The 26,763-nt window shown below is 51.0% G+C and overlaps 9 protein-coding genes across 10 annotated transcripts; 5 read left to right on the top strand and 4 right to left on the bottom strand.

The window, feature by feature from the left end:
- Positions 1-1,693: 1,693 nt before the first annotated feature.
- On the bottom strand, positions 1,694-4,666 carry J3458_019787 (uncharacterized protein). The gene is made up of 2 exons (XM_066121688.1): positions 3,243-4,666; positions 1,694-3,194 (listed from the first exon to the last, which is right to left on the bottom strand). Exons 1-2 carry the CDS (start codon positions 3,585-3,587, stop codon positions 2,031-2,033), a joined length of 1,509 nt encoding a protein of 502 aa, XP_065973305.1. The 5' UTR covers positions 3,588-4,666; the 3' UTR covers positions 1,694-2,030.
- Positions 4,667-5,443: 777 nt separating this feature from the next.
- Positions 5,444-7,323, top strand: J3458_019786 (uncharacterized protein; the record flags this gene model as incomplete). The annotated part of the gene is made up of 1 exon (XM_007812996.2): positions 5,444-7,323. Exon 1 carries the CDS (start codon positions 5,764-5,766, stop codon positions 7,321-7,323), a length of 1,560 nt encoding a protein of 519 aa, XP_007811187.2. The 5' UTR covers positions 5,444-5,763.
- On the bottom strand, positions 5,659-8,653 carry J3458_019785 (uncharacterized protein; the record flags this gene model as incomplete). The annotated part of the gene is made up of 2 exons (XM_066121687.1): positions 5,659-8,561; positions 8,640-8,653. The coding sequence occupies 2 exons, from the start codon at positions 8,651-8,653 to the stop codon at positions 7,862-7,864; spliced, it is 714 nt and encodes a 237-aa protein (XP_065973304.1). The 3' UTR covers positions 5,659-7,861.
- Positions 8,654-10,942: 2,289 nt separating this feature from the next.
- sod1_2 (SOD-1 superoxide dismutase (Cu-Zn)) lies at positions 10,943-12,654 on the top strand. The gene is made up of 5 exons (XM_007812998.2): positions 10,943-11,234; positions 11,552-11,731; positions 11,859-12,010; positions 12,073-12,169; positions 12,227-12,654. Exons 1-5 carry the CDS (start codon positions 11,222-11,224, stop codon positions 12,247-12,249), a joined length of 465 nt encoding a protein of 154 aa, XP_007811189.1. The 5' UTR covers positions 10,943-11,221; the 3' UTR covers positions 12,250-12,654.
- Positions 12,655-12,840: 186 nt separating this feature from the next.
- J3458_019783 (uncharacterized protein) lies at positions 12,841-16,259 on the top strand. Its single transcript, XM_007812999.2, has 2 exons — positions 12,841-13,043; positions 13,411-16,259. Exon 2 carries the CDS (start codon positions 13,437-13,439, stop codon positions 16,092-16,094), a length of 2,658 nt encoding a protein of 885 aa, XP_007811190.1. The 5' UTR covers positions 12,841-13,043; positions 13,411-13,436; the 3' UTR covers positions 16,095-16,259.
- Positions 16,260-17,334: 1,075 nt separating this feature from the next.
- On the top strand, positions 17,335-18,907 carry TAL1_3 (sedoheptulose-7-phosphate:D-glyceraldehyde-3- phosphate transaldolase; the record flags this gene model as incomplete). Its single annotated transcript, XM_007813000.1, has 5 exons — positions 17,335-17,373; positions 17,601-17,619; positions 17,849-18,132; positions 18,213-18,596; positions 18,674-18,907. The coding sequence occupies 5 exons, from the start codon at positions 17,335-17,337 to the stop codon at positions 18,905-18,907; spliced, it is 960 nt and encodes a 319-aa protein (XP_007811191.1).
- Positions 18,908-19,278: 371 nt separating this feature from the next.
- On the bottom strand, positions 19,279-20,934 carry J3458_019781 (uncharacterized protein). The gene has a single exon (XM_007813001.2). It carries the CDS (start codon positions 20,498-20,500, stop codon positions 19,427-19,429), a length of 1,074 nt encoding a protein of 357 aa, XP_007811192.1. The 5' UTR covers positions 20,501-20,934; the 3' UTR covers positions 19,279-19,426.
- A 379-nt stretch (positions 20,935-21,313) lies between these two features.
- Positions 21,314-22,425, bottom strand: J3458_019779 (uncharacterized protein). Its single transcript, XM_007813002.2, has 2 exons — positions 22,364-22,425; positions 21,314-22,296 (listed from the first exon to the last, which is right to left on the bottom strand). The coding sequence occupies exons 1-2, from the start codon at positions 22,386-22,388 to the stop codon at positions 21,917-21,919; spliced, it is 405 nt and encodes a 134-aa protein (XP_007811193.1). The 5' UTR covers positions 22,389-22,425; the 3' UTR covers positions 21,314-21,916.
- Positions 22,426-23,076: 651 nt separating this feature from the next.
- Positions 23,077-26,561, top strand: J3458_019778 (uncharacterized protein). 2 transcript variants are annotated; one of them, XM_066121685.1, is made up of 5 exons: positions 23,077-23,222; positions 23,300-23,379; positions 23,436-23,531; positions 23,582-23,877; positions 23,930-26,561. In XM_066121685.1, the coding sequence occupies exons 1-5, from the start codon at positions 23,191-23,193 to the stop codon at positions 25,097-25,099; spliced, it is 1,674 nt and encodes a 557-aa protein (XP_065973302.1). In that variant the 5' UTR covers positions 23,077-23,190; the 3' UTR covers positions 25,100-26,561. The 2 variants fall into 2 exon arrangements, with proteins under 2 accessions (XP_065973302.1, XP_065973303.1); XM_066121686.1 differs by having other exon boundaries at positions 23,300-23,877.
- The last annotated feature ends 202 nt before the right edge of the window (positions 26,562-26,763 follow it).

Below are 26,763 nucleotides of genomic sequence, written 5' to 3'. Positions count from 1 at the left end.
GGGTCTGAAACATGGCCTACGACGTCTACATTGACTGTCAAATTCGCTAAAAGGAAGAAGAAGAAGAAGGACAAGTGGAAGAACGCTCTCTGGGCCGGTTAAGCTGCTGATTCATATTCAGATCTCGAAATACAGGGCCAGCCGAGCTTGAACATGGTCGCTTTTGCCCTGAGTAGCTAGCGTCGCCAATCCATTTATGGTTGGGTTATGCCTCTTCACCTGATCTTGCGTACGTGGCCAATTTTGCGTTAATTTTGTCCTTCAAGTACGTTTCTTTTCTGGTATCACGTTCCGTATTATATTGCTGTTTCTGTGATTGCTTTGCTACTTTCCTGATGACATCGTTCAGCCTTACCGCCGACCATTTCGGAGTTTCGCACTTCCAGATTTCGTCATATCTGCCTCGCCATGGAACAATGTTGTCATACCCGGCTGAGGCTCGAACTACTTATGGCCTCAAACACAGCCTCGATAGCCTTGGAAGAAATTACTCCGTGGCTGGCTTTCATGCTGCAATGCCATCAATCTCCTGTTCACATCAATGATTTGAACAAATTGGTAGCTAGGGTCGCCGCGGTGGGAGTAGCAACGGAGGTACCATACATCAACCACAAGTCTTTATTGTCTGTTAGCCTTAAGCAATTAACGTCATTCAGCATGTTGAAAGTGAAGGTAAGGTGAGCTTACATTTGCAACCCCATCGACTTTTGTCTTTGCCCAACACTTCCTATGTATACTTGCGTCCGCAGCAGGATGGCACCGTGAATCCGGCCATATAAGTTCTGCGTCCGGCCTTATCGGCCAGTTGGACAAATCCCGGATCGCCCGAACCGGCAATAGTGATTTCTGCCGGCAAGAAATTGCTCACTAGTTTTGTCGATAAAGGCAAAGCCCCAGGAAAGGGCAATGTGTATTGCTCAGATACATGGCGAGCGTGTCGAGGGCCAATATTATTCGGCAGATCGACCCAGGCCACTTGTAAACGACCGGGTACATCTCACAATAAAAAGCTGACATGTAGAGAGTATGATCTTTTTTTCCAAAATCGTCACAGTTGAAAACTATCTGCAATTTTCCCCATGAGGGCGAGGGCGATAAGTGTGTTTTATTTCCATGCATCCTAACAAACACAAAGCCGCTAGCAAGAAAGAAAGAAAGCAAGACGAAAAGAAGTCACCCTACTCCACGATAGAACATCCCTTGTAAGAGACGTGCTCTACGTTCCTTTTGGCAGCAGGCAGGTCGGTGTCCTTGCACTACCACACCAAGGTCTTCTTTAGCAACCAAAACTCCCCGCGCTTCGACCACCAATGGAAAGATATCCAAGAACTGGCTACAGCGTAACAAGTTCGAAATCATCGTGAATCGTGGTGTGAAATTGCGCTTCACATGGGCATCATTTTCCGTCTAGTGTCGCCAGCTGCCAGCCTTGACGGTTGTAATGAAGAGCGGTATGTAGCCGCAAGTTAAACAACAACGCGACCAGTTGAGGCGCAACACTGGCCCATCGACTGACTCGTTGTCAAACTAATAATATGACGCCCTTGAATATACAAAATGAAATGCCGAGCTAAGCTAACCTAGTCTTCAACCAACACTCTCAACAGAGCGACCTGATCCCGGTAGGGAAGCTAGTGTCTGACCAACGGGTATTTTGGCCCCCAAATCCACTGTTCACAACATACAACCATGGATTGGAGGTGACTGGAGCTTGATTCATTCTAAGCTATAGCTACAATGTCCAAACTCCACAAGTAATACTAATCTTGGGGCCCAGTTTACAACGCAGTCGGAACTGGGTCGTACGCGTCGCACAAATAGAAGACACTCATCGGATGCCTCAACGAAAATAGTTTGAGAAGCCTTTATCATAAAGAAACGGCCTAGTTGATAATATATGTGCTAGCCCATGCTATGTTGGAATCTGGCTTTGATATCTTTTCAGAGGAATACATGCAATGCCAGATACCACAACTTTTTGTTAGCAGACCCTCTCTCGAGATTAGTAGGCCGTCCAACAGCCAAGTGAGTTAATCATGCTGCGCTAATATCGGGAGTCCAGCAGCCTTCAGGTCCGTATTGACTTCTTCCAAGTGATCCAAAAAATGGGCCTTCAAACTATCCCATTGATGGGGGTCACTCGTATGAAGGCACTTGGACCCGTCGCCACGTGTCGCCCATTTGGTAAGCAATACTGGCACGCTGATATGAAACATGAACGCCATCGTATCCTCACAGATAATCACATTCTCCAGCTCGCGATTGGTGGCATCTTTCCACGTATCATACGTTTCGCCATGGGGCATGTAGCTCGCTTCGTAGCTAAGGCCGCCACCATCCAAGACATGACTAGATCCACCATATTTTCCATAAATCAAACCCATAATCTCAGTGCTCATATTTCGGTGATAGTATGGCGGCCGAAAGGTATCTTCCGCCGTGATCCATTTCTTTGTGAAAACTAGGAAGTCACTGAGTGATACACCGGGTACTTTGGATTTGGCTGTTAAGACACAGTAAATTGTCGGGTCGGCTTGATCTTTGTTTGCATTTGCCATGTTGACAAACTTCTCCATGGCATATTTATAGGGAACCAAATTGCCGTGCCATGCCACAACATCGAATGGAGAATGGTTTTGCTTGCAATTATGCAAGGTGCCCGCCAGCTTGTACGTAACCGTCCATAGCGTGTCATCAATGTCGAAACTAGCAACTGGAGACTCAAAATCTCTCGGGAGTGCTAGACCATTGGAGCCAACAACACCGAGGTCCGGAAGCTCGTAATGTGTGCCGAAGACCTCTTGTATATAGCCTCTTACCGGTCCATCTGGGAGAAGAACACGAAATCGAATTCCGGCTGGAATTACCACTACTTCTCCAGGACGCGCCATAACCCAGCCCAGTTCGGTTTGTATATTTAGTCTGCCGTGTTGAGGCAAAATTAGAAATTCGCCGTCGTTGTTGGAGAATGCCGAGTGTTCCATTGAGATATTCGCTGAGAAAACATGGACCGCGACACCCTCTCTAAGGGTGGGATCTCCTTGGCCGCCAATGGTCTTGATACCCTGAATAAATTCTGTGCCAACAGATGATGATCCATGCGCAATAGGCTCTAGGATGGGAAATGGATCCCACGCCTGCTGTGATGCGACAAACTCCACGTTGTGGTTCGATGGCGAGAAGCAAGATTCGATCTGCCACATCTTGTTAGGTTTGCTCCGACCATCTCTTGAGAAACTCACATTAGCATTCAGATTAAGATCTGGGGAAACGCGGCCATGAGCCACAGACGGCCGCATCCTGTACATCCATACATGTCGGATCGCATCTCTAGAGCTCAATACGGGAGCCCCATTCAACTGCTCTGAATATAAACCATACTTTACTCGCTGAGGAACATTTTGTCCTTTGGGCAATACATTAGGCACAGCTTCTGATGCAAAGCGGTTCCCAAATCCAATCTGGTACGAGTAAGGATCTGCTTCGGAAGGGTTTGTCAAGAACGCCGCTTTAGCTGTGGCCGTCATCTTGCTGGCCGTCATCTTGCTGGCCGTCATCTTGCTGGCCGTCATCTTGCTGGCCGCCATATTCGCCTTGGCAAGACAGTCGAGACGATAATCAAGGCGTGGTGCGGAGTGGGCGCGAGCGATTTCTTATCACTCACGACGGAATTGATGCTCTACTAAAACGCCACTAAAAATGAGTGACCAGAAGCTTAAATCGGGCACTGCCGTGGAAACAAGTGGTGGTCCTCTATTGAACCTGGCTCGGAACGGAATTCTTGCCGACAGAGGATGCACTGCGCCTTCTTGACTGATAACGGATGGTGAAGTGGTCCATGTGTTGGTCACTGGGTAAAATTTTGAGACTGCCTAAGAGATCCGTGGATGTTCCAGATGTCTCGAGATGTAGGACTCAACAAAAGAGAAAGAGTCCCTCACCTAGCCAAACCCCTAGAGATTCTAAAATAATACCATCGACATCTGGAATAAATCGGAGGACAGCTCTACGATCCTCCCGGTCGTCATATCACCTAACCATGCCAAAATTCATATCGCGCCCTCTGTACCTGGAGCCACCAGACTGCCAGAAGGTCTTTTTTTTGACGTGGAGGATGTGGTGCTGGTCTTGGCGTTGGAGCGCAGACTTGCCGGCGGCAAGCCAGAGACAATGCACTACATAGTACATGGTGCAGGGCCCCTCGGCTATCATCACACTGCAGGACGTCGTGCATCTCAATTTGAAGGCGTGGACACGGGCGATACCGTGCAAGGGCGTACTTGTATGCAGAAACCAGTTGAAGACGCAGATTGTTGGTGGGTGGGAGCTTCGAAATTACCAGCCAGTCCGTACTCCGTATTGTTCCAACACCCGAGTCACCATCTTCGTGAACAAGAAGGTGGAAAGCTCGATACGCGTGGCTGTCGCACCGACCATACCCAGGATTTCAGCACACACTAGACATATTTGTCGACAGGTAGCAGAATGAAGTGAATGAGTGTTGGACTTTGGTGCCCGTGTTCCGTATTGCCGGTCTCTAAGACAGATGTGCCTGGTTCCGAATCATCTCCGCAAGGCATCGTGGTTGCACCTCGACGTGACGATGCCCAATACAGAACCAGCCGCATGAATCTAGCGTCCCATGAAGTGCGGAGGTGAAAATGTGGCTGTCGGCTAAAGGGCGTATGACCCATAACATGCGGTGGTATCCCACGCCTTCGTGCCTTCGTAGCAGACTGTTCATGCTTGTGTTGACCAGTGTGAGACGACGTGAAGAATCATCATGCAGTTAGCTAGCAAATATTCCCTGTTGCCACGATCAAGACTGGCTAGAGCCCAAATCGTGCTGTCATCTCAAGTTCTCACCGCAGCATTGCCGGAAATAGCACCCAAGCACCCTAGAGAACTGGGGGATAGATGCAATCCAATACCACCTGGCCAATTAGTCCCCGGTATTGAATCATGGTGCAGTAAAACAAGTGACCCGGATCCGACGATGATAATGCTTTGACAGGAGGTCTATTTCTGAAGTAACCCTCAAGCGTTGGTTGCGCCTCGACTCTGGAACAGACGAGGAAGGAAAGCAAGCTGCGCCTGCCACGAGCTGTCATGTATCGACCTGACCACTGGTCTTACCTAATTCGTCATTCATATCCCTTGGCTAACCCTGATACCTACGGACAGCTGTCCGCAGCTGCCCGCTTGTGCACACAAAAACACAGGCAGGTCACCTGCAACTTGGCCCGTGTTGGTGGCAGTCTACTCCCGTAGTGCTTTCACTTTTTCCAGTTACTTGTCTACCTACCCTAGGTACCTTGTAGAATCGCATCTGTCAGCCGGTCTCGTGAAGCCACCGACGGTTTCTCTCCACCTCCGTTTTCGTGTCACCATCGTGCTTTGTCTTTGACATAACTCCGTACGACGTCGACTATCAGTGGTACAGGACCGCCTCCCCACACCGTACTTCCAACACCCCGACACAAACGGCTATCGCCCACAGGTCCTACCCCATTGGTGGATCTGCCCAGGGACTCGGCTCCCAACTTCGAGTAGGACCCTTTGAAGTTTGTTGCGGGCGTGAGCCGCCATATCTCTTGTCTGACTTTGATAGCCTGCTCGAATGTGGTTCACTCAGTTCTATGCTCTACAGTGAATTTTGCCGGTAGAGGCCTGGTCTGCATGACACAGAGGCGAGGTCCACCGACCAACGCCTGAACGGGCTAGGAAAAAAGGGAGGGGGCTCTAAGCGGACGTTGGGAAGCCATGGATCTCTGGACACTTCTGACCACCAGGTCTTCTACCCTTGTGTCTGTTGCTGTTGTCGTTTTAGTTGGATACCGGCTATTAAAGCTGCTATCAAAACGCTCTCGTGGGCATCTCCCGCTTCCCCCAGGCCCGCCCGGAGAGCCGATATTGGGTCATCTGCGCGTTATCCCGACGGATAACCCCGAGTACGCTTATATGAAATGGTCCGAGGAATACAAGTCGGACATTTTGTCCTTCAGTGTCCTTGGTCAACCAGTCATTGTTCTCAACTCAGTCCGTGCCGCAGTTGACCTGCTTGACAAACGAGGTGCCAACTATTGTGACAGGCCAAGATTCGTCTTATTTGAGATCATGGGATGGGGCAAAACGCTTACCTTCTTACCATGGGGACAGACTTTTAGGACGCACCGTCGAATTCTACAGAAAACTTTCCAGAAAGGTAATATTGTGCAATACCGCCCGGTCCAAGAACGGGAAACTGCGTTGATGTTGCAAGGCATACTTGCGAGACCTACCTTGTGGGATAACGCTATTCGACGGTTCGCTACCGCTGTTGTTCTTGGTATCGGCTTTGGCATCAAGGTGGAACAGGATAGCGATCCATTCATTCAAGTTGCTGCGGACGCTAGCTATGCTTTAGCTCATGGAGGTGCTCCTGCAGGAACTCTTGTCGACTTCTTCCCATTTCTCAACTCCTTACCGTCTTGGTTTCATGATCGTTCGCTCAAATTTGCCAAGGATTGGAAGTGGGCCATTTGTAACTTGCATGACAAGCCTTTCGATGCTGTGTTGGCCTCCGAAGAAAGGACTGATTCCCTTGTGCAAGACATGCTTGACCAAAGACAAGCCCAAATTGAAAAGGGTGAACAGCCCGAGTTGTCGCATGACGATATCAAGGGAGCAGCTGGCGCTGTTTTTGCAGCCGGCCAAGATACAACATGGGCAACTCTGACTGTGTTTATTCTAAACATGCTCCTCCACCCTGAGATACAGACCAAAGCACAAGTTGTATTGGACAAGGTTACCGGCCGCAACAGGCTACCAAATTTCAACGACAGACCACAGCTCCCGTACATTGACTACATTGTCCAGGAAACATTAAGATGGTGTCCTGTATCTCCTATGGGGATTCCACACAAGTCATTGAAAGATGACACTTATAGTGGCTACTTCATCCCTGCAGGATCTTTCGTGTGTGCAAATGCCCGAGCCATGACCCACGATGGACGTATATTTAAAGAACCGGATAATTTCAATCCCGAAAGATATGCGACCGAAGAAGATGGCGGCTTAGGGGAGCCTTTTCCGATTGGCCAATTTGGTTATGGCCGCAGAGTATGCGTCGGCAAACACCTGGCGGAAGCGAGCGTTTGGATAGTGGTAGCAACCATGCTAAGCACTATGAACATTGAACCAGTCAGAGATGAAAACGGAAACGTGGTTATACCCAAAGTAAAGCTTACCAATGGCTTGACAAGTCATCCAAAGCCTTTTCAGTGCCGAATTGTACCAAGGGATGAAAGAAGCGCTAATATTGTTCGAAGCGCAACGACATGACGAAATACATCGTTCTTGTTTAACAGGCTTATGAGGCAGGACACAAAAACAATTGTTACACTGATTATATCTGTCATGACTGCTGCTCCACTGGTTATAAATGAGCTCTTCCTGTTTTCAGATCCCACGCCCATAACCCCAACACGATGGGAACGCAAAAAAAGCTAAATACCAAGCTTCCCCCAAAGACTGGTGCATGATATGTCCACGCATTGCTCTTATCCAAATTTGCTACCTGGTAAACAATGGCCCAAGGCAACACGTAAAGCAAATTGCTTGCCAAACTCTGCCAAAGATACCACTTTGGTCTAGTTGCCAGCAGAACAGCAGCCAACAGTGTCGAAACAGCATACAAGATGTAGCACCAGTCTATAGTCTTCCACATATGGGCTGTCACTTTGGCAACGTCGTCGTTTCTGCTGAGAAACTTTGCAAACGGTCGTGCCCCCCAGAGGGGAAGAAAGACAGACAGGAACTTCAAAGACCAAAGCAATGAAAATCGACTTACACGCCGGTCTGGTAATACTAAGCAAGCTCCCTAGACGACTTTGGTCACACCGGCAAACCGTCTCTTCCAAATGCCCCAATCGTGTCCTACAAATGTCAATGTTGTTGCCTCAAGTGCAGAAATCGGAACCATGACAAGGCCCCAGCGAATCGTGTTGAAGACGCTCCATGCCGTAGCGTACGTTGTTCCCAAGCTGGTAATGTTGGTAATCAACCAGAGGTATAAAGCGTTCCGAACTGTGGATTCAATAAAGGTCAGCACTCCACGTGGACCCAGGACCTGGAGCGCTTGAATCGAGGGTTTCGGTATCGTTGACCGTCCTCCTCCGTCTCCCTCTCGCTCCCCCTCCTCATGCTCTTCCTCATTCTCCTGCTTGCGGCGTCGGTGCACAGCAAGCAAGTACGCCAGGCCGCTAAATGCAGCGGTCAGATTACAAGTCACCTGAATACCAGCCTGCATATTCACACTAGGCGTGTGCCGTCCCACATGAAACGTTGAAATCAGCAACATGTCCAGCACGATATTGGCCGCAAACTTGATACCGCTCAGCACAAGCGGAGCGTCAGGTCTATCTAGCGCCCTCGCTGACGTAGCAACAGCGGCCTTGATGGCACTGCCGAGGGCGGAAAATGCGCTGATCCGCACGTAAGTTATGCTGCCGTGGCGCACTTCAATGGGCACGAAGCTCTTGGCGAAAATCTCGGCAGCACCGGGGATTGATATGACATGACTGGGCCGAGGATAGATTGGGCAAGAATAAGGGTGTATGTCAGGGACAGGCGGCGGGTGTAGGGCGCCGTGGTGTCACCGATGGTAGACCATGCTGCTCGGGGGAGGCCATCGTTTACGACTTCCGCTATCGTAGTGATGTATGTGTAACGTGCTTCAATCTTTTGTCAGCCAAGTCTAGTGATGAGTGAAGGGCAGCGGAAGGCCCAGCAGACTCTGTCGTCACGACCATTCGTGAATCAATATTCGCAACCCACAGTTTCACAAGTGTTCCGTACAGAGCGGCAGTGTAAAGGATAAGACGTTGAACCACAAAGCACCGCTGAACTGGGCCCTCACCCAGCGACGCTTGTAGAAACGAAGGAGCCCGAGCATGATGTGAAGACAGGAGAGGAGGACTCCCCATAGGCATTGCCACTAGGACCTTTCATTTTCACGAAATGGTTGTATGTTGTGTAACTCGAGATGCGAGATGTTTGTGCCACTTTAAACGGCACACGGTACCCAATGACTCTCGCCGCTTCATGCCATCCATGTCCTGTGTCTCATATCCCTCCACGGTCAGGATGCGGTTGACTTGTGAGAGCAGGGTTTGAACTGGGTGTGCTATCCTGAGGCTTGTCCTTAAGGAGGCAATTCAAGTTGGCTGACGACAGACACAATCTAATATGGCAGCGAGTGCCTGGATCCCACCTTCTGAAGGATCATCGGGGTCGGACCATCGCTACGTCTCTGGCAGGGAACTGCTGTACTCGTATGGCCACGGTTGCACAGAGTCATACGAGTGGCATCTTGATCCTGATGCTGGAAAGATCATTCTCAGACGACCGGCGGGCTTTATTCTGGTAAATACACTAGAACGAAGAGCTTCCGGCTGTTATTAAACTATAATTGTGAACGAGTTAAGAACTCTAAAGAAGCTTTTCGCACTATACGCTGGCTGTATTAACGATGTTTTCGTCACGTTATAAGATTCTAAATAGCGGCTGCAGACATCTAGCTTTTAAATATAAAAGAAGCCACTGACCTAGCTAAATAGCTTCAATTCAGGGTTAGTCCAGTGTTCAATGCGACTCCATAGCTGCCAAGGGATGGCGAAAGTGTAAGCCTGGCAGTTGAACGATCTCACCACCACTGGTCTGCAAACGCGCACGTGTCGGAGCATTATCGAGTTTTCCCACTGAGCTGTCGAGCAAAAAGATCCAGAAATGGCGGCCCTCGGTCGAATCCGCCAATACTCAGCTTACAAGTGTGCCCCTTTTGGCTCTCTCTCTCTCTCTATGTGTGCGGCCCTGACAACATGTATGGGCTGCTTTATCATGTGGTCTAGCAATGTGTCCATGTTGGTTTATAATCCCGATGCGAGGCTTCATGCGTTCGACAAACGTTTTAATAACAAAGCCGATCTCATTTGGATTGGCCTGACATTTGTTCCGCACGTCGATGGACGAACAGGAAAGGGGGCACGGGGAGACCGTAGAACTCTCGGAATTCAATGCCAACTGTCTGCCGAGGCAAAAGGCGGAGCGGCGTCATGATGACCGTAATATCGGGCCCTCTTAAGGGCAGGAGCATTGCAGTCAAGGATAACTAATAGCGGCATGTCAATACTATACAACATTGCCAATTCCGAAAACCGCCGGCAAGATTGTATTGAGATGCCGGAATGTATTGTGGGGAAGCCGAATCTTGGCTCATCTGTCACGATACAAACATCCTACCCAATCCCGTTCTATGCCCGAGGAGACGGTTATTTAATGAATAGTGGCAGCTGCCATATGGGCCATGGCTGCCTTCGACTGGTTAGACATTATCGTTTGTAGCGATAGTAAGTACTGTTCCGTAGCTCCGTCGCGGAGAAGAGCTTGCGTCAAGACTCGTGCAAGGCGAGCTCAGGTATGAGTCATTTGTAGCGGGTAGGGCGGCCGAATTCTATTTTTGAACAAGCAAAAGGGGGATGATAACCATCGCCATCTCTTCAATCGCTGACGGCCAGTCACGCTGTAGTTTTGAACCCGAGTCACAGCTCACTGAGAAAAATTCGTTAAGCTGGTGGAATGCCGTATTGATGTGCCACCAGAGAGCCTCGATTCGAAAGCTCAAATGTTATGTCATGTATAACGGGGACGATGTAGCGCGTTAAATCACGCAAGTGATTTATCAATCTTCATATCCGTGCATGTGCCTTAATGTTTGGTCCTATTTGTCAGCGGACGCCAGAATGACGGAAGAGGCACAGTGGGGCCAGCGACTGAGGAAGCTCGAATTATGACGCCGTGCACATGCTAAACTGCGCTCTAGTGAAATCAGAGCTTCCGATCGAGCTTTGTGCACGCATAAACCCCACATGCAGCTCCATGCTCCCAACTCGTAACTCCGCACCCACAGCCAGTGCGGTTGCTCCAGCTTGGTTCCGAGGCGAAAAAAAAGAGAGGTGTTAGAGGGCTCTGGGCTCTGGGCTCTCTTGTCGTTGCTGGACAAGCTCCCATTCTGTCAAGGCCATGTGTGATGTGTAAGGTGCAATGCCCAGATCCCCAAGTCCCGTTTCAACTCCTCCCGCCCCTCTCCGCTTGCACCCTCTCCGTCAACATCACCAAGCCTCCTTCTTCATTTCTATCCAGAACCTAGCTCCCCGACATAAACGTAAACAAATCTGCCAAAATGGTCAAAGCTGGTAAGACACCCAACCAACCTCATCTGCCAGGCACACAGATGTAGTCCCCCCACGTTGCTCTTATTATAGATGCTGCTGTGCCTGGACTGGCTGCGTCTGGGGAGGGGGCGAGTTGCTCGCGCTTGTTTGAGCGAGTTTTTTTCCCAAGCAACCTCGTTGGACAATGGCTCCCAAGCAAAGCAAAACAACCTTGATGGAGCAACAGCCCTACCATTCCCAGCGTGTCAAATGTCCCTTGATGGCCCTCCTTCCCTGTCCAACTGTCTAATGACACTTCCAAATGGATACATCTGCTGACGATTGATGCCGCATTGCAGTTGCCGTTCTCCGAGGTGACGCCAAGGTTGGCGGTACCGTCACCTTCGAGCAGGAGTCTGAGTCTGCTCCCACTTCCATCACTTGGGACATCACCGGCAACGACCCCAATGCTAAGCGTGGTTTCCACATTCACACCTTTGGCGACAACACCAATGGCTGCACTTCTGCTGGACCTCACTGTGAGTACTGTGTTGGGAGCAACACCCTAATCCGCCTGGGTGTGGCCGGCCGCTACTGGCCGTTGCTCTGCCTTGCTGTATCAGATAGAGTTGCATCACTGACCTCACTCATCCGTCTCCTAAACAGTCAACCCCCACGGCAAGACCCATGGTGCTCCTGCCGACGAGGCCCGACACGTTGGTGACCTTGGCAACATTGAGACTGATGCCCAGGGTAATGCCAAGGGCTCCGTGACGGATTCCCAGGTCAAGCTCATCGGCCCTCACAGCGTCATTGGCGTACGTCTACATCTAAAGCGATACAGGTCCTTGCCAAGTGTTCCATACTAACATTGCTACAGCGCACTGTCGTCGTCCACGCTGGTACCGACGATCTCGGCAAGGGTGGCAACGAGGAGTCCCTCAAGACTGGCAACGCCGGTCCACGACCTGCTTGCGGTACGTATTCCCGCTCCGACTTGCTATAGTGAGAAGCGTATGCTGACAGTTGCAAAGGTGTCATTGGCATTTCTTCGTAAGTTCAGCCCATGCACCACGCTGCTGGGGGAAATACCGGGCATGGTAGGGTATCAAGAGATTGGATAATGCCAAAAGGGGCAAAATAGTAAGATTTGATATGTCTAGGAGTTTAAAATTGAATCCTGATATGATCAGTTGTGATTTATCTGTGCCCTCGTCATCGTGATGAGCTCAATACAGCGTGAAGCTATTCATTTCTCTTCCATAAATGTTGTTGACAGCGTTGTCAATTTGTCGGTTTTTGGCCTTGAGGAGGGGTAGAGTGGGTAGATGCCGTTGCATCACTGGCCCGTACACAAACAGTCAGTATCCTAAGCTTGCCACACAACATCGCGCCACATCGGAAGCTATGGGACACTCGAGAGGGTCTATTAACAATTCTGTTCCAGGTCAACATAGTATATCGTAGCTCAGCAAAAGACCACGTCTTAATGTTACCCGCAGGAGCTTCAACTCGTTCCTTAGCTCAACAGCCCCTCATCTGTTGCCCCGCGCCGGGCGGTCACCACAGCTTGGTCGGGCTGTGCTCGCTTAATTAACCAACTCAGGCCAGGCACTTCGAGCACTTCAAGCACCTAAAACAAGCGCCACGGAAGGTCCCCGGCACCACCCAGTAGTAGTGACTCCGTTACCCGAACATTCGTGACACCTTGCCTCAAGGGCACACGACCGGAGTTGCACCGCGAGACACCGCCTTTGTCTCCTCAACTGACTTCCTTCAAGTTTGAGTAGAGCTTGGTTCATCTCTATTCTACCCAATATCCCCCATCTTCCTTTGTCTCGATCCTCCTAGGTAAGTATTCTGATTTGATGTTTCTCTTGCACGAGGCTCTGTTCAGACCAATTCTTGCTTTGCGTACGCCTTGAAGGTGCTTGCATCTTTCGGGGTTGCACACGCTATGCCTCGTGATACCATTGCTCGATGCGAGTGACATGTGTCAGCAAAACACGGGTTATTCTTTAAAACTCCTAATATTCTTGTCTCGTTGCTCAATGGCTCAATTTCGAAGAGTCAGAAGATCATGAGTGTTGCTGTGCCCACTGCCCAACATTGCTTCGAATCTTGGGCTTAGATCCAGATCACTTTTTAGCTTGGCAGCGCCGCTCAAAGACGATAGCTTGCACAGAAGCAATTTACTAACGTCAAATCCTTGAAACAGTCTTCTTCCGCCCGCCTCGGTACATCATGTCAAAGGTATTCGTCGGCAATGTCAAGAGTGTGTTGAGCGGTGACACACTGATCTTGACAAGCCCTAACAATCCCTCTGCCGAACGAAACTTCTCGCTCGCATATGTCACCGCCCCCCATCTGAGGCGAGAGGGAGACGAGCCGTTTGCTTTCCAATCCCGCGAATATCTTCGTAACTTGGTTGTCGGCAAGCCGATTCAGTGCACAATTCAATACACCATCCCTAACTCTGGCCGAGAGTTTGGCACGGCCAAGTTGAAGGATGGTGGCGAGTTGCCCGACGAACTGGTCAAGGCTGGGTGGTTAAAGGTCCGTGAGGATGCTGGCCGCAAGGAAGAAAACGAAGAGGTCTTGGAGCGTCTTGAAAAGCTCCGTGGTTATGAATCGGCGGCCAAGGCCGAGGGCAAGGGTCTTTGGGCCGGCACCGGTGGTGTTATTGAGGTCCAGAATGATCTTGGTGGACCTGAGTTTATGAAGGAGTGGAAAGGCAAGACTGTTGACGGTGTAGTTGAACGGGTACTCAGCGGCGACCGACTCCTTGTGAGACTCTTGCTCTCAGAGAAGAAGCATGTGCAGCCCATGACCCTCATCGCTGGTATCCGTACGCCTGCTACGGAGAGAACAGTCCCATCCACTGGTACCGCCCAGCCGGCTGAAGAATTCGGAAACGAGGCTAGGCAATTCGTTGAATCTCGCCTGTTGCAGAGACAGGTCAAGGTTGAGATTGTCGGTGCCAGCCCTCAAGGGCAGCTGGTTGCCAACATCATTCACCCTCGCGGCAACATTGCCGAGTTCTTGCTGCAGGACGGTCTGGCTCGATGCAACGACTTCCACTCCACCATGCTGGGCGAGAAGATGGCTGCGCTTCGGTCTGCCGAAAAGCAGGCCCAGTCGAAGAAGCTACGACTCCACAAGCACCACGTCGCAAAAGCAGTTGGCGACAACCAGGAGATGACGGTTAGCAAAATCGTTGGAGCAGATACGATTATTGTGAAGAACAAGGCCGGAGTGGAGAAGAGAATTAGCTTCAGTAGCATTCGTGGGCCTCGAACCAACGAGGCTAGCGAGAGCCCATTCAGAGAAGAAGCCAAGGAGTTTTTGCGACAGAAATTGATTGGAAAGCATGTAAAGATCAGCATTGATGGAAAGAAACCCGCGTCTGAGGGCTTCGAGGCCAAGGAGGTGGCTACAGTCACCGAGAAGGGCAAGAATATTGCCCTGATGTTGGTCGAGGCAGGGTGGGCATCGGTCATTCGCCACAGAAAGGACGATACCGACAGAGCCTCTAATTACGACGAGCTTCTGGCGGCTCAGGAGAAGGCCAAGGAAGAGCTGAAGGGTATGTGGTCTGGCAAGCCTCAGAAGGCAAAACAGTACACAGATCTATCAGAGAACGCTCAAAAGGCCAAGATTATGCTCGCCACGTTGCAAAGACAGAAGAAGGTTCCTGCGATTGTTGATTTTTGCAAGTCTGGTTCCCGATTCACGGTCCTGATTCCCCGGGAGAATGTGAAGCTTACGATGGTTCTTGGCGGCATCCGGGCTCCGCGGGCTCCACGCGCTGATGGAGAAGGCGGCGAGCCATTTGGCAAGGAGGCCCTGGACCTGGCAAACCGACGGTGCAACCAGCGAGACTGCGAGGTCGACATTCATGACATGGACAAGGTTGGTGGGTTCATTGGCGCTCTTTACATCAACCGCGAGAACTTTGCCAAGGTATTGGTAGAAGAAGGTCTAGCTTCTGTTCATGCATACTCTGCTGAGAAGTCTGGAAACTCGACGGAGCTGTTTGCCGCCGAGAAGAAGGCCAAAGAGGCTCGAAAGGGACTGTGGCACGACTACGACCCTTCACAAGAGGAGGCTGATGAGGAAGAGGAGGCTACCGAGGAGACTCCTGCTGAGTCAGAGGTATCACTAGACAAGAAGCCTACGGACTACCGTGATGTTATGATAACCAATATTGATGGAAACGGCAAGATCAAGATCCAGGAAATTGGCAAAGGAACCGCGGCTCTGGAGACGATGATGAATGAGTTCAGGAAGTTCCACCTCGACTCCAAGAACAAGAAGCCCTTGGGTGATGCCCCAAAGACTGGGGACTTTGTTTCTGCCAAATTCTCCGCCGACGGACAGTGGTACCGAGCTCGAGTCCGCTCCAACGACCGCACTGCCAAGGTGGCTGAAGTACAATATGTCGACTACGGAAACACCGAGAAGATTCCCTGGTCCGATCTTCGAGCCCTTGATCAAGGCCAGTTTGGTGTTCAGAAACTCAAGGCTCAGGCCATTGATGCCTCTTTATCTTTTGTCCAGCTGCCCACTGGTGCTGATTACTTTAATGAAGCTATCAGCGTCATTGCTGAGATGACGGAGGGCAAGCGACTGGTGGGCAGCTTCGACTTTGTGGACAGCAAGGAGAATGTGAGCTACGTTACGCTGTACGATCCCAAATCGAACAATGAATTGCCTGGCTTGAACGATTCGATCAATAAGGAGGTTGTTGCCAGCGGTTACGGCATGGTTCCCAAGAAACTGAAGGCTTGGGAGCGAAGCAAGGCATTTGAGTCGTACCTGAAGCACCTCAAAGAGGTTGAGAGCCAGGCCAAACAAGATCGTCTGGGCATGTGGGAGTATGGTGACATTACTGAGGATTAGATGGATGACGGGGCGGGTGGAACTGTCTACGGATAGCGTGCGCGGACGATGAATTGGGAAGGCATGATATAACGAATACAAAAGTCATCAGGCATAGAGGGGTATGTATTCCAAGATGTTAGCTAGCGTTCTTGAATCAAAAAATGAAGACGTTGTTATTTGTGGACGGCTATTGAGTTGCATTCGCCGGTCTGCAAGTGTATAAATGGTGAAATGACGGCGAGTACAAATATGATGTCCTTGTAGGAAGACTTTCTACGGTCATGGTGTACTTGGTAGGTAGAGGTACGTCGTTGGCAAAGGTCAACAAAGCACGCAGGTGCGTTTGATCAAAAATAGAAAATGAAATGAGAAATTATTCCACTCAAGTATCCAGTGTTTTAAGAGTTGACAGTAGCCCAAATGACATCGAGCCAAGTCCAGTTAATCTCCGGGTGTGAGGCTGCAGTAGAGAGTGAGAGGCTCGGCTGAGCCGTCATGTGCGCAAGGACAAAGTGTCATTACGTGCCAAGTAGTTAACTGCTGTTGACCATCAAGTACCTAGGTGATTGGTTTTGTGATTGGTTGTGCTCCGGCCGGTTGTCGACGATGCGACTCGGTCGTCGGTGGAGCCGAAAAAGGCGGGCCGGAGCACAGTAGTCCGGGCATGGAGACTACGGTGAAACTGGTGGGACATGGCTGGGACATGGACGGGGGCTGACAAAGAGATGACCTGATGGTTAAGCAGCACGTTTGTCACCAACTGCCTAGGAAACTAGAGAGCTGCTGGCACTGTTGGCACTGTGGCCACTGTTGAGGGGGCCGCCGGAGTCCCCCAGCCGCCGGAGTCCCCAGCCGCCATTGCCGGATGGAGGGGTGCAAGCCGAACCAAGGGCCACGCTTTCAATTCGCAGAGAGCCAATCTCGTCCATCAATGGCCCAATGCCATTCGTCCAGATGGTCTCAAGTGCTCCATACTGCCATCCAACCCAAGTTGGTGCCATGCTTTCAACGTTGGCTGTTGGCGGGTTGCAGGGTCCGAACGGCGGCGACGGATGGCCCAGCGTTATCCACCCATTATATCATCGTTGCTCCCGACTTTTCGCCATCCTCTTGCTACAAAAAGTCTCAGCGTCCCACTTTACATTTCAAACTCGTCTTTGAAACCTTCTTCTCGTCTCTTTTCCATTTTTTCTTTAGCAGTGAAAAAGAAAAACTACTTGCATTGCACACATCCCACGTTTTTACGCAATAGCCCAACATGTCCAACTCTCTCGATCAGCTCAAGGCTACTGGCACCGTAAGTCTGGGAAAAACCACCCCCACCATGGTTTGCCCCTCCTTCTGCGACGCAATGAGGAGCTTTCCCCGACGGCGGAAGCTCTGCCTGCGAATGCCTGCTGGGGGAGAATGAATGCGTGCTTTTCCAAATAACGGGTTGCAGCACGTCTTTCAAATCTTGCTGAAGACTTTGATCTGTCAAGGATTGACAAGGCTGACTTTTTCTTTTCTTTTCGTTTTCATTAGGTCGTCGTGTCTGATTCTGGTACGTTCCCGCACGAGCCGACACCTCCGTGGTATTTCTTGAAACGCTTAGGCTAACAGTTTTCTTGTGTAGGCGACTTTGCCTGTTCGTAACTCATTTCTCGGCCGACTGTGCTGGTTATGTGATTCTTCTTTTCCCCCTTTTCGTTCGGCAGAAGAAGGAGAAGAAAAGCATACACCGGCTGTCTCCCTTGCTCAAATTGCAAACAAACTAACTCGTTTCGTAACAGCCATCGCCAAGTACAAGCCCCAGGATGCCACCACCAACCCTTCGCTCATCTTGGCTGCCTCCAAGAAGGCCGAGTACGCCAAGTTGATGGACGTGGCCATCGAGTACGGCAAGAAGAAGGGTGGCGACATCGACTCGCAGGTCGACCACGCCCTGGACCGCCTCCTCGTCGAGTTTGGCAAGGAGATTCTCAAGATTGTCCCCGGCAAGGTCTCTACCGAGGTGGACGCCCGCTTCTCCTTTGACACCAAGGCCTCTGTCGAAAAGGCCCTGCACATCATTGACGTATGTTTTGTCATTATTATTTTTCTTTCCTTGTCTCATCAATACTGCAAGCATGCTTACTCTCTCACCTTCCCCACCAGCTCTACAAGGAGCAGGGCATCTCCAAGGACCGTGTCCTCATCAAGGTCGCCTCCACATGGGAGGGCATCAAGGCCGCCGAGATCCTCCAGCGCGACCACGGCATCAACTGCAACCTGACGCTCATGTTCTCGCTGCCGCAGGCCATCGGCGCCGCCGAGGCCAACGCCTACCTCATCTCCCCCTTCGTCGGCCGCATCCTCGACTGGTTCAAGGCCCACAACAAGAGGGAGTATGCCAAGGAGGAGGACCCTGGCGTCGCCTCCGTCAAGAGCATCTACCAGTACTACAAGAAGTTTGGCTACAAGACCATTGTCATGGGCGCCTCGTTCCGTAACATTGGTGAGATTACTGAGCTCGCTGGCTGCGACTACCTCACCATCTCCGTACGTTTTGACCCTTCCTCTGGGCACCGGAATACCCTCTTTCGATTCGTTTCGCTTTGCTAACCCCTTCCTCGCAGCCCAACCTCCTCGAGGAGCTCATGAACAGCTCCGAGGCCGTCCCCAAGAAACTCGACGCCTCGCAGGCCGCCTCTGCCAACATCGAGCGCAAGTCGTACATCAAGGACGAGGCTCTCTTCCGATTCGACTTCAACGAGGAACAGATGGCTGTTGAGAAGCTACGCGAGGGCATCAGCAAGTTTGCCGCTGACGCCGTTACCCTCAAGAATATCCTTAAGCAGAAGCTTGAATAAGCTTTTATTTACCATGGTTGAAAGAATTTGCCGGAAAAACAAATTAATGATGATGAATACGTGCGCATGCGCGTGAGAGATGGGAAACAGATACAAATGTTGAAAAAAAAAAAAAGGACGTCATGCTTTGGGAGGCGTTTTGGCTTTGTGAGATTGTCGTCTTGCAGGCAGATTGAGGAATAATATACTAAATACTGTCATTTGTTGGTGTTGCAAGTGATGTTGGCCATCATTGCTGTCGACTGTTTCGTGGGATGTGTATGTTGGCAGCCGCGATATTCGCAGTTAGGCATGCTGTGATTAGTGTTGTGGAGCACCTAGTTACTTCCTTTGTTTACATAAACCTCACGCTTGGACTGTCGTAGAACGGGTTCCAAATGATGATTTTTGATGCAATAATTTCCATCATAACGTGGTCTAACGATGCTCTAATGTAATGAAATTGGTATCAAGTAGGGTATCAAACTCCAACGTGCGGTCTCATCCTCGCCATCACCACGCAAGGGCATTAAAACCCCCTTACGTCTCTTTGCGTCTCCGGGCCGCTTTGCACGGGACTTGGATCTTTTCGTACGAAATTCCGCCATGGCCCTTGGCCTTGACAATCAAGCCCGTCAAGTGACCGCCCGCCGCACACCCCGAGTCCAGACCAACGGTGTACTTGCCCTCGATAAAGCCCCTTTTCGCGTCGTGGCCGTACATGACAGTCTGGCGGTGGCCCTTCTTGACAAATTTCCGCTGGTACTTGTTCCATGCCTTGTCCCATCTCTCGCCGGAGTGGTCGTCGATGGGTATGGCGACGACTTTTTGCGCCGGCGTGACCTCGCTGCCCTCGTCGTCGTCGTCGTCGTCATCGAGCTCGGCCTGCGCGCTAGAATGGTCGTCATGACGCCGAAGTTCTTCTTGAGAGTATCTCAGTGTGCGCATGTTCATGACCGCCCAGGGGTCCTGCTTGTCCAGCTTGACGCCTGGCACGAGGCCGCCGTGGACAAAGTACAAGCGCAGAGCCGGGGATTTGAGAATGACGGGCAGGCCCGCGAGCCAGGTGATTTGCTCTGGGAGCAGGGTCTTGGCGACCTTGAGAATCTTCCTGTTGCGCTTCCGGGAGGCGTGCGCGGTGTCGTCTTGTTCGGCGGCGGGTGCCGCCTGTGCGCTGTGCTCCCGCAGCGCCAGCAGGAGGCGGTCTTCGTGGTTGCCTCGCACGGCGCTGGCGTTCATGGACATGAGGCGCGATAACACGCCCCGCGAGTCCGGGCCCTTGTTGACCATGTCTCCCAGGGTGATGACGTGGTCGGTTGCCGCGTCGTACTTGGCCAGGTCGAGGAGGTTCCCCAGCTCCGTGTTCATGCCGTGGATGTCGCCGATGACGAGGAGACGGCGGCCGTTTTTGACCGTGGGGACATACTGCTTGGGCACGCTGGCCGTGAGCGTGAGGCCCGGGGGGTTGGGTTGGCGGTTTTTACTATTCGAGACGGCGGCCAGCCCTTCAAGTTCCCAGTACTGCGTGATGTAGAGAAACGCGACTATGAATATCGCCACGTTGGCAATGGCCACGGCCACAAAGGGGACGCATCTGTGCCGGGAGACTGTCATGATTGCTGTGTTATGCGGGGGATGGTCCGTTCCAACTCTTCAGAGACTTTCAAATCGTCGGTCGAGATGGTAACGCGGCGTCATAACATGAAGTTGGCCGCGCTTGTATCCATCTGCCGCGGAGGCTGGCCAGCATAAATGTGAAGGAAAGATGGGGAGTTGAAACGCGGCAGGATTTTCCAACAAGTAGTATACTGCTCTTTGGTACGGAGTAATAAGGGAAGGAAAAATGTTTCGTTGGAAAATAGGCATCAAGGGTGAAAATCAGGCGCCAAGACAGATGTGAGCTCGTTTCACAGGCTCCGTCCACTCAAAGCCTACGAAGCAGCTCACCCAGTGCTGGTCACCCCACCCCAAGTAGAATGTCTGGGCAGGGGGCTAATCTGACGCCAGGCAAAGAGTTTATGCCAGCAGTTGATTCACTGTTGTGCTTGGGCGGTGCTGCCCAAAAAAAAAAAAAAAAAAGGGCAAGTTTGACTGATCTGCATAATAATACCAGCCCGACATTACATTCAGGGCTGGAAGCTTATCTCGTCACGTTTAGCTTGCACATGTAACTTTTCTCTAGGGAATCTGCCAATCAGTCATTCCGAATGGAGGCGGGCACGTTGATGTGATTCGTCGAATCCAGGACCCTTTACCGTCCATTTTCTGCGGCAATACTACCCTACATTTTTAATGTTAACAACAGACGCAAAGTGCCACGCACAGTTCGCATTATTCTGTATCTGGAAACATAGACGTGCAAAAATTAGAGTTTGAAAAATTGGCGTTTTTAATACGTACCCACCCACCAAGGGTAGTATCTCGGAGGGAAAAGTGAATATTGAAAATAAAAAAAAATAAAAAAACCATCTCTTTGAAAGCATCGTGGAACGATTTTGCTCCCGGCAGGGCTTGAACCTGCGGCCTCCGCATCACTAACGCTTATTAGTACGAAGCTCTAACCAACTGAGCTACGGAAGCTTTCCCGAGATAAGTTATTGATGACCGATGGAGCACAATCCGTTGAAGAAGGTTATGCACCATGGCTTTTGTGAAAGTGAATTGATAGTTGATATCTGTGCTGTTGTATGGATGTTGTGTGTTTATTGTATGTGGGATATAATGTTGCTGGCTGAAAAAGTGGCATCTGTTGTTGGAGATGAGTTGGCCGAGAAATTTTCTCAGAGACTGGTGCAACTCCCGAGGGTAGTTTGTTCATATGACGTTTCTTTTTGTATGGCAAAGGGCTGAGAATTGGCATATAGTACATCCTAATATACATGTTCTTGTAATCTATCCATTCTGTCCCAGGCAGTGTGTGTCCAAGACTCTGCACAAGACACCATCTGTACGTCCTCGACAAAAAAAAACGCATAAACGCCCTAAACGCCATCTCCATGCAATGTGAATGCCTCCGTCTCGTCTCCCCTCTCATTTATTCTGCTGCTGCTGGAGAAGCTGCGCCTGCTCTGCCCGATACTTCTCGTTCTCAACGTCCCTCCAATCCTGAGGGATCGGCTCGTTGCCACTCGTCTCCTTGACGCCGCCCGCAAACGCCGGCTTGCCAGCGTACAACTGGTATCCCTTGCCGGTCTCCGCGCCCTCCATCGTCTTGTACGTGACGGGCATGTTTCCGCGGAATCGCTTGCGCATGTCAACCATGCCGCGCTTGCAGTCGCCGTAGCCCTTTTTGAGCTGTTGACATTTCGTGGGGAGCGTGCTGGCGAGCGGTTCGCGGAGGCAGTCGGATGCCTTGTTGCGTTGGATCATGACGCATTCTGATTCTTGGAGGCACTGCGCGAGCGCGTCGCCTGGAGGTCCTCGGTTAGTTTGCGCATTGGGTGATGCGATGCAGACGCAGGTGTGTGTTTGGCTTACGCAGCTCTTGACATGAACTCGGCATTTTGAATTTATTGTTTGGGAGAATTGTTGGGTAGCAGTTGGGACGGAAGCTCTAGAGAAGATGGTTCGAATCTCGGAGTGCAAAGCAGCTGATTGGACCCGAGGGCGGCCCGGTCCGGACAAAATCATCACTGCAACAAGACTTCAGCCGTCCACCTTGTCTCATACGGTGCATCGGGTACTCTGCATTCATAATTTTGGCCACATCGCTCATCACCACCACGAAAATCCCTCCAATGTCGTTCTGCATCATTGCCATAGTTGCTTTGGATTGATGTTGTAATCGGATAGCATAAGGGCAAGTACATTGTTGTTTGTTTGTGTACTTGCCGCCCTGACCTTGGATGTTATTGGAGTTCAATATCCTTAACGATTCGACCATGATACTAGTTTGAAGTTGCGCTGCTCACAAGCTCACCCAACGCAACTACACCACATCCTGACCGAGCAATTCAAGAAACCGAAGCGTATCCAATTACGCCCACTGTAAGCACCCAATCAACCTCTAATAAACTCTCCCTGACCCGTCAAAGCATAGAATGGGATGCGCATTCAAGGCACCAAAGCGCATATAGGGTAGCCATTTGGTGGGGTTCTTTTGTTCCAGCTGACCACTTGCAGATCGTGGCTGTCGCATGTGACATCACCATTCACTTTGCGCATTCAGGCCAATTTGAGGTCCACTTCCCCAGAAACTATTTTGCTTAAGCTTGAATATCGGATCTCCTGCACCCTTCACGCGACATGGTAGCTGTGTCATTCCTTTGTGCTTCTTTTATACTTTGTAATATTGTCTCGCAATAATGCCTGTTCCATTTCTTGGGAGGTTGCATCCGTGAGTGACCCTCCGATGGCTGCCCTCACCTCGGCGGATTCCGACATCAATTGTGCTAATCCGTGCGTCTCCTCTAGCTACGAGTATATTGCCCTTGTTGGGTCGTTCGTTTTTGTAGGCCTCGAAGCTGTAATTCGGGTGTTTACACTGGCCCTCCGTACATAAAGCCCTCCCTCCTGCAGTTGTGTTGCGACGCTTACTCATGTGTCTTAGCCTCCTTCGTGGTTTCGTTTTTCTACCTCGTTTCGCGACGTCTGTTTAATAGATTTACGACCGAAGAACATAAAAAAGCAGAGAGAAAGAAAAAGAGTAAGTCTATACAGAAGATTCGGCTCGGCGACGCAAGCTCAATCTTTCAGCAATATCCACGTCTGTCCGCGATGCGCCCGATTTTGTCGAACTTTGCCGTATCTGGGGATATGAGGCCGAGGAACATATAGCGCAAACGAAAGATGGCTACTTGCTAGGAATCCACAGATTACAATGGCGTCGGGGAGAGGAGGGACAAAAGGTCAATTGCGGACTTGGGAGCACCAAGAAGCGAGTAGTCTATCTACACCACGGGCTTCTCATGAACTCGGAAGTTTGGGTGTGTCTGACAGACGAGCGGAGATGTCTACCTTTCGAGCTGGTCGAGCGTGGATTCGATGTTTGGGTAAGCCTCCTATATCTAGATGTCACCGGTGTCTACCGTCTAACCGCATTAGCTTGGAAACAACCGTGGAAACAAGTATTCAAAGAAGTCAATCCATGCCTCGCCGACGACAGTAAAATTTTGGGACTTTTCTATGGATGAGTTTGCATTTCACGATATCCCCGATACCATATCTTACATCCTGGAAACCACGGAACAGACGAGCCTCTCGTATGTTGGTTTTTCGCAAGGCACTGCCCAGGCATTCGCCACTCTGGCCATTCATCCCTTTCTAAATCACAAAGTCAACGTGTTCATTGCTCTGGCGCCTGCCATGGCACCCGCCGGCCTGTCCAATGGTATAGTAGATGCCTTGGTCAAGGCCTCGCCCTCGGTACTCTACCTGATGTTTGGTAGGCGGTCCATCTTGAGCTCTGCCACAATGTGGGAGACGTTGTTGTACCCACCCATTTTCTGCCATCTCATTGATAGAGGGCTGGGGTTCCTGTTCAACTGGAAGACGAAGAACATCTCGGCCAGCCAGAAACTAGCAGCATACCCACATCTCTACTCCTTCACCAGCACGAAGAGTGTGGTGCACTGGTTTCAGGTAATCCGCAACAAATGTTTCCAGATGTACGACGACGACGTCCACCAGCCGATGAATGTCGCCACGTCGAGAAAGTACTCAAAGGTAGCCAAATATCCGACTCGGAATATTCGCACGCCTGTTGTGCTGGTCTACGGAGGCAGTGATTCTCTTGTGGACATCAAGACGATGCTGCGAGAACTCCCTCCGCAGACCGTCGCCACCGAGATTCCACACTACGAGCATCTAGACTTCTTGTGGGCCAGAGACGTCGATTCTCAGGTTTTCCAGCACGTATTTGACGCTTTAGACAGCTTTACGGACGCGCAACACACGGCAGAGGAATACGATCGGTACTACATGGTGAGAAATGAAAGCCTGATGGGGTCAGCGTTTCCTTTCTTGCATCGGGGAAGCGAAAGCGAAGCATCGACAACGGCTGCCGGAAGCGAGGGGCCGAGTGGACAACCGCCTCAGCATGTCGCCCGAGAGGCCTCAGAGTTGACTGAGACTGCGTCAAGGAACCGTATTGTTGGCGGCGCTGATCGTGTTTGCGAAGTGACTGACAAGCTAAAGGGGGTAGGTGTCAAGAGAGGGGGGACCAAGGGCGCCAATCCTTGGCAAGACATCGGACCGCTGGACAAGACAAAATGAGTCATATCCAATCAAGTACACGTGGGATCAAGAGAAGGGCAGCAGAGGAAAGTAAATACACTCTGATGGTGTCTACATGGATGTAAATAGCAAGACTGCAAGTACATACATGGCATGGTTTTAAACTGTGGATCTAAAATCGGCGTATTCCTACAATGGGTGGTGTAGCTTACGTTGCGTAATACGACGTGATTACTGTGGCTGAGCTCCACGCCATTGATTACGGGGGTGGGAGACACGGAAAAAAATATGACTAGACAATCTTGCAACAATTTTTATGTACAATAAAGCAATATCAGACCATTCTCGGCGAAGGTGTGTTTCCGTTGGGCCCATGGCCGAACGGTGAGGTGGGTCACCGGCCGGAGCTGACAACTATCCCGGCCGGTGCTCGCCGTGAATAAAGCCTGGGATTAACACGAATAAAAACGGAGACAGGGTGGTGCCGTAGTTGAAGGAAACTGCAGTCGTCTTGATACAAGGCGACCGTCACGCTACCACGACTTGACAAAACTGATCATTATAGAGGGTTAGGGTTAGGATTGATGGATTGTGGAGCAGCTAGAAGCTGAAATGCTGTGCCTTGTATCTGAAATGTATAGCCTCTGACTCCTGTTCCTTGCTCCTGGTGACTTATTACTTGCCATCATAAGTGTGTGTCTGGAGCCAACGCGGGGAGGAGCCACATGTCCTGTAGGCAATATACCATCTCGTCTTATTCCAATCCGCTACTCCCCTAGGCTCAGTATAAAGGAGCCGCTTATTCGACAGGGCAGAAGACGGGATTAAGAGACGATAGTGAGCCCCTATTTCGACCAGCTCTACGGTCTACGACTACCCAGTCTTATTATCCCTCCTCACCTTCACTGTCCGTGAGAAATCCAGCACCGCGGCCGCTGTCGTCTTGCAGTTCAGAAGAAAGACGCCGCTCCTGCATCTCCTCGCACCTCTCAAAGTCAACCATCCGTGTGCAGCCCTCACCGACGATGAAGTTGCACCGGTTGGTGTCCCCGCGGAGCAGTCCCCGCCGATGGAGGCGGCCGAGAACCTCCTCGCAGCGGGGGGGATGCTCGATGCCGGACTCTTTCCAGCGGCAGGCAGTCGACCTGTTTGGGGCGTCGTGTCTCCTTCACCCCTTGCACTGGGCGGCGCCTCGGCTAGTAACTTCCAGGTTCATAGCCCATTGTTACAATGGAGAATCTTTGCATTCGCAAATTCAAGTCTCTTGCGCCACCTTGATGCAAACTGAAGTCGAACTTGTACGCGTAACGGCAGCCCGGGCCACTGTGAGACGTAAACGAAGCCAGCAATCGCTCTTATCCCCTACCTGACCCCCCTCGCCTCGTCCGTCCCGGCTCTTCAACCACAGCTGTGCCTCCCTCGCTGGAAAGCCAAAGCTCCTTTGCCTCTTGGCAGTCCCAAAAGTGGTGAATACAGGCGTTCTCGACGCGAGAAGTTCTCTTCACACATGTCGGCCTCCAGGGCAATCTGACGGCCCTTGCAGGACCTCCCCAGCTGCGACTCGCCAGTGGATGGGCTCGCGTATGGCAACCGTGTTGACGCCATACACCTCAAAACCTGGGAGTCAGGTAGCCCACCCAGGGTGGTTCGCGGATCTTCATTTTCGTCTCTTGGAAGCACCTCGAGGGTGTGATATGCAGATG

Source organism: Metarhizium acridum (genome assembly GCF_019434415.1).
Source record: "Metarhizium acridum strain ARSEF 324 chromosome Unknown scaffold_568, whole genome shotgun sequence".
NCBI classification, from domain to species: domain Eukaryota; kingdom Fungi; phylum Ascomycota; class Sordariomycetes; order Hypocreales; family Clavicipitaceae; genus Metarhizium; species Metarhizium acridum.
The sequence above is the reverse complement of the archived record's forward strand: the minus strand, read 5'-3'. Positions and strand labels throughout refer to the sequence as shown.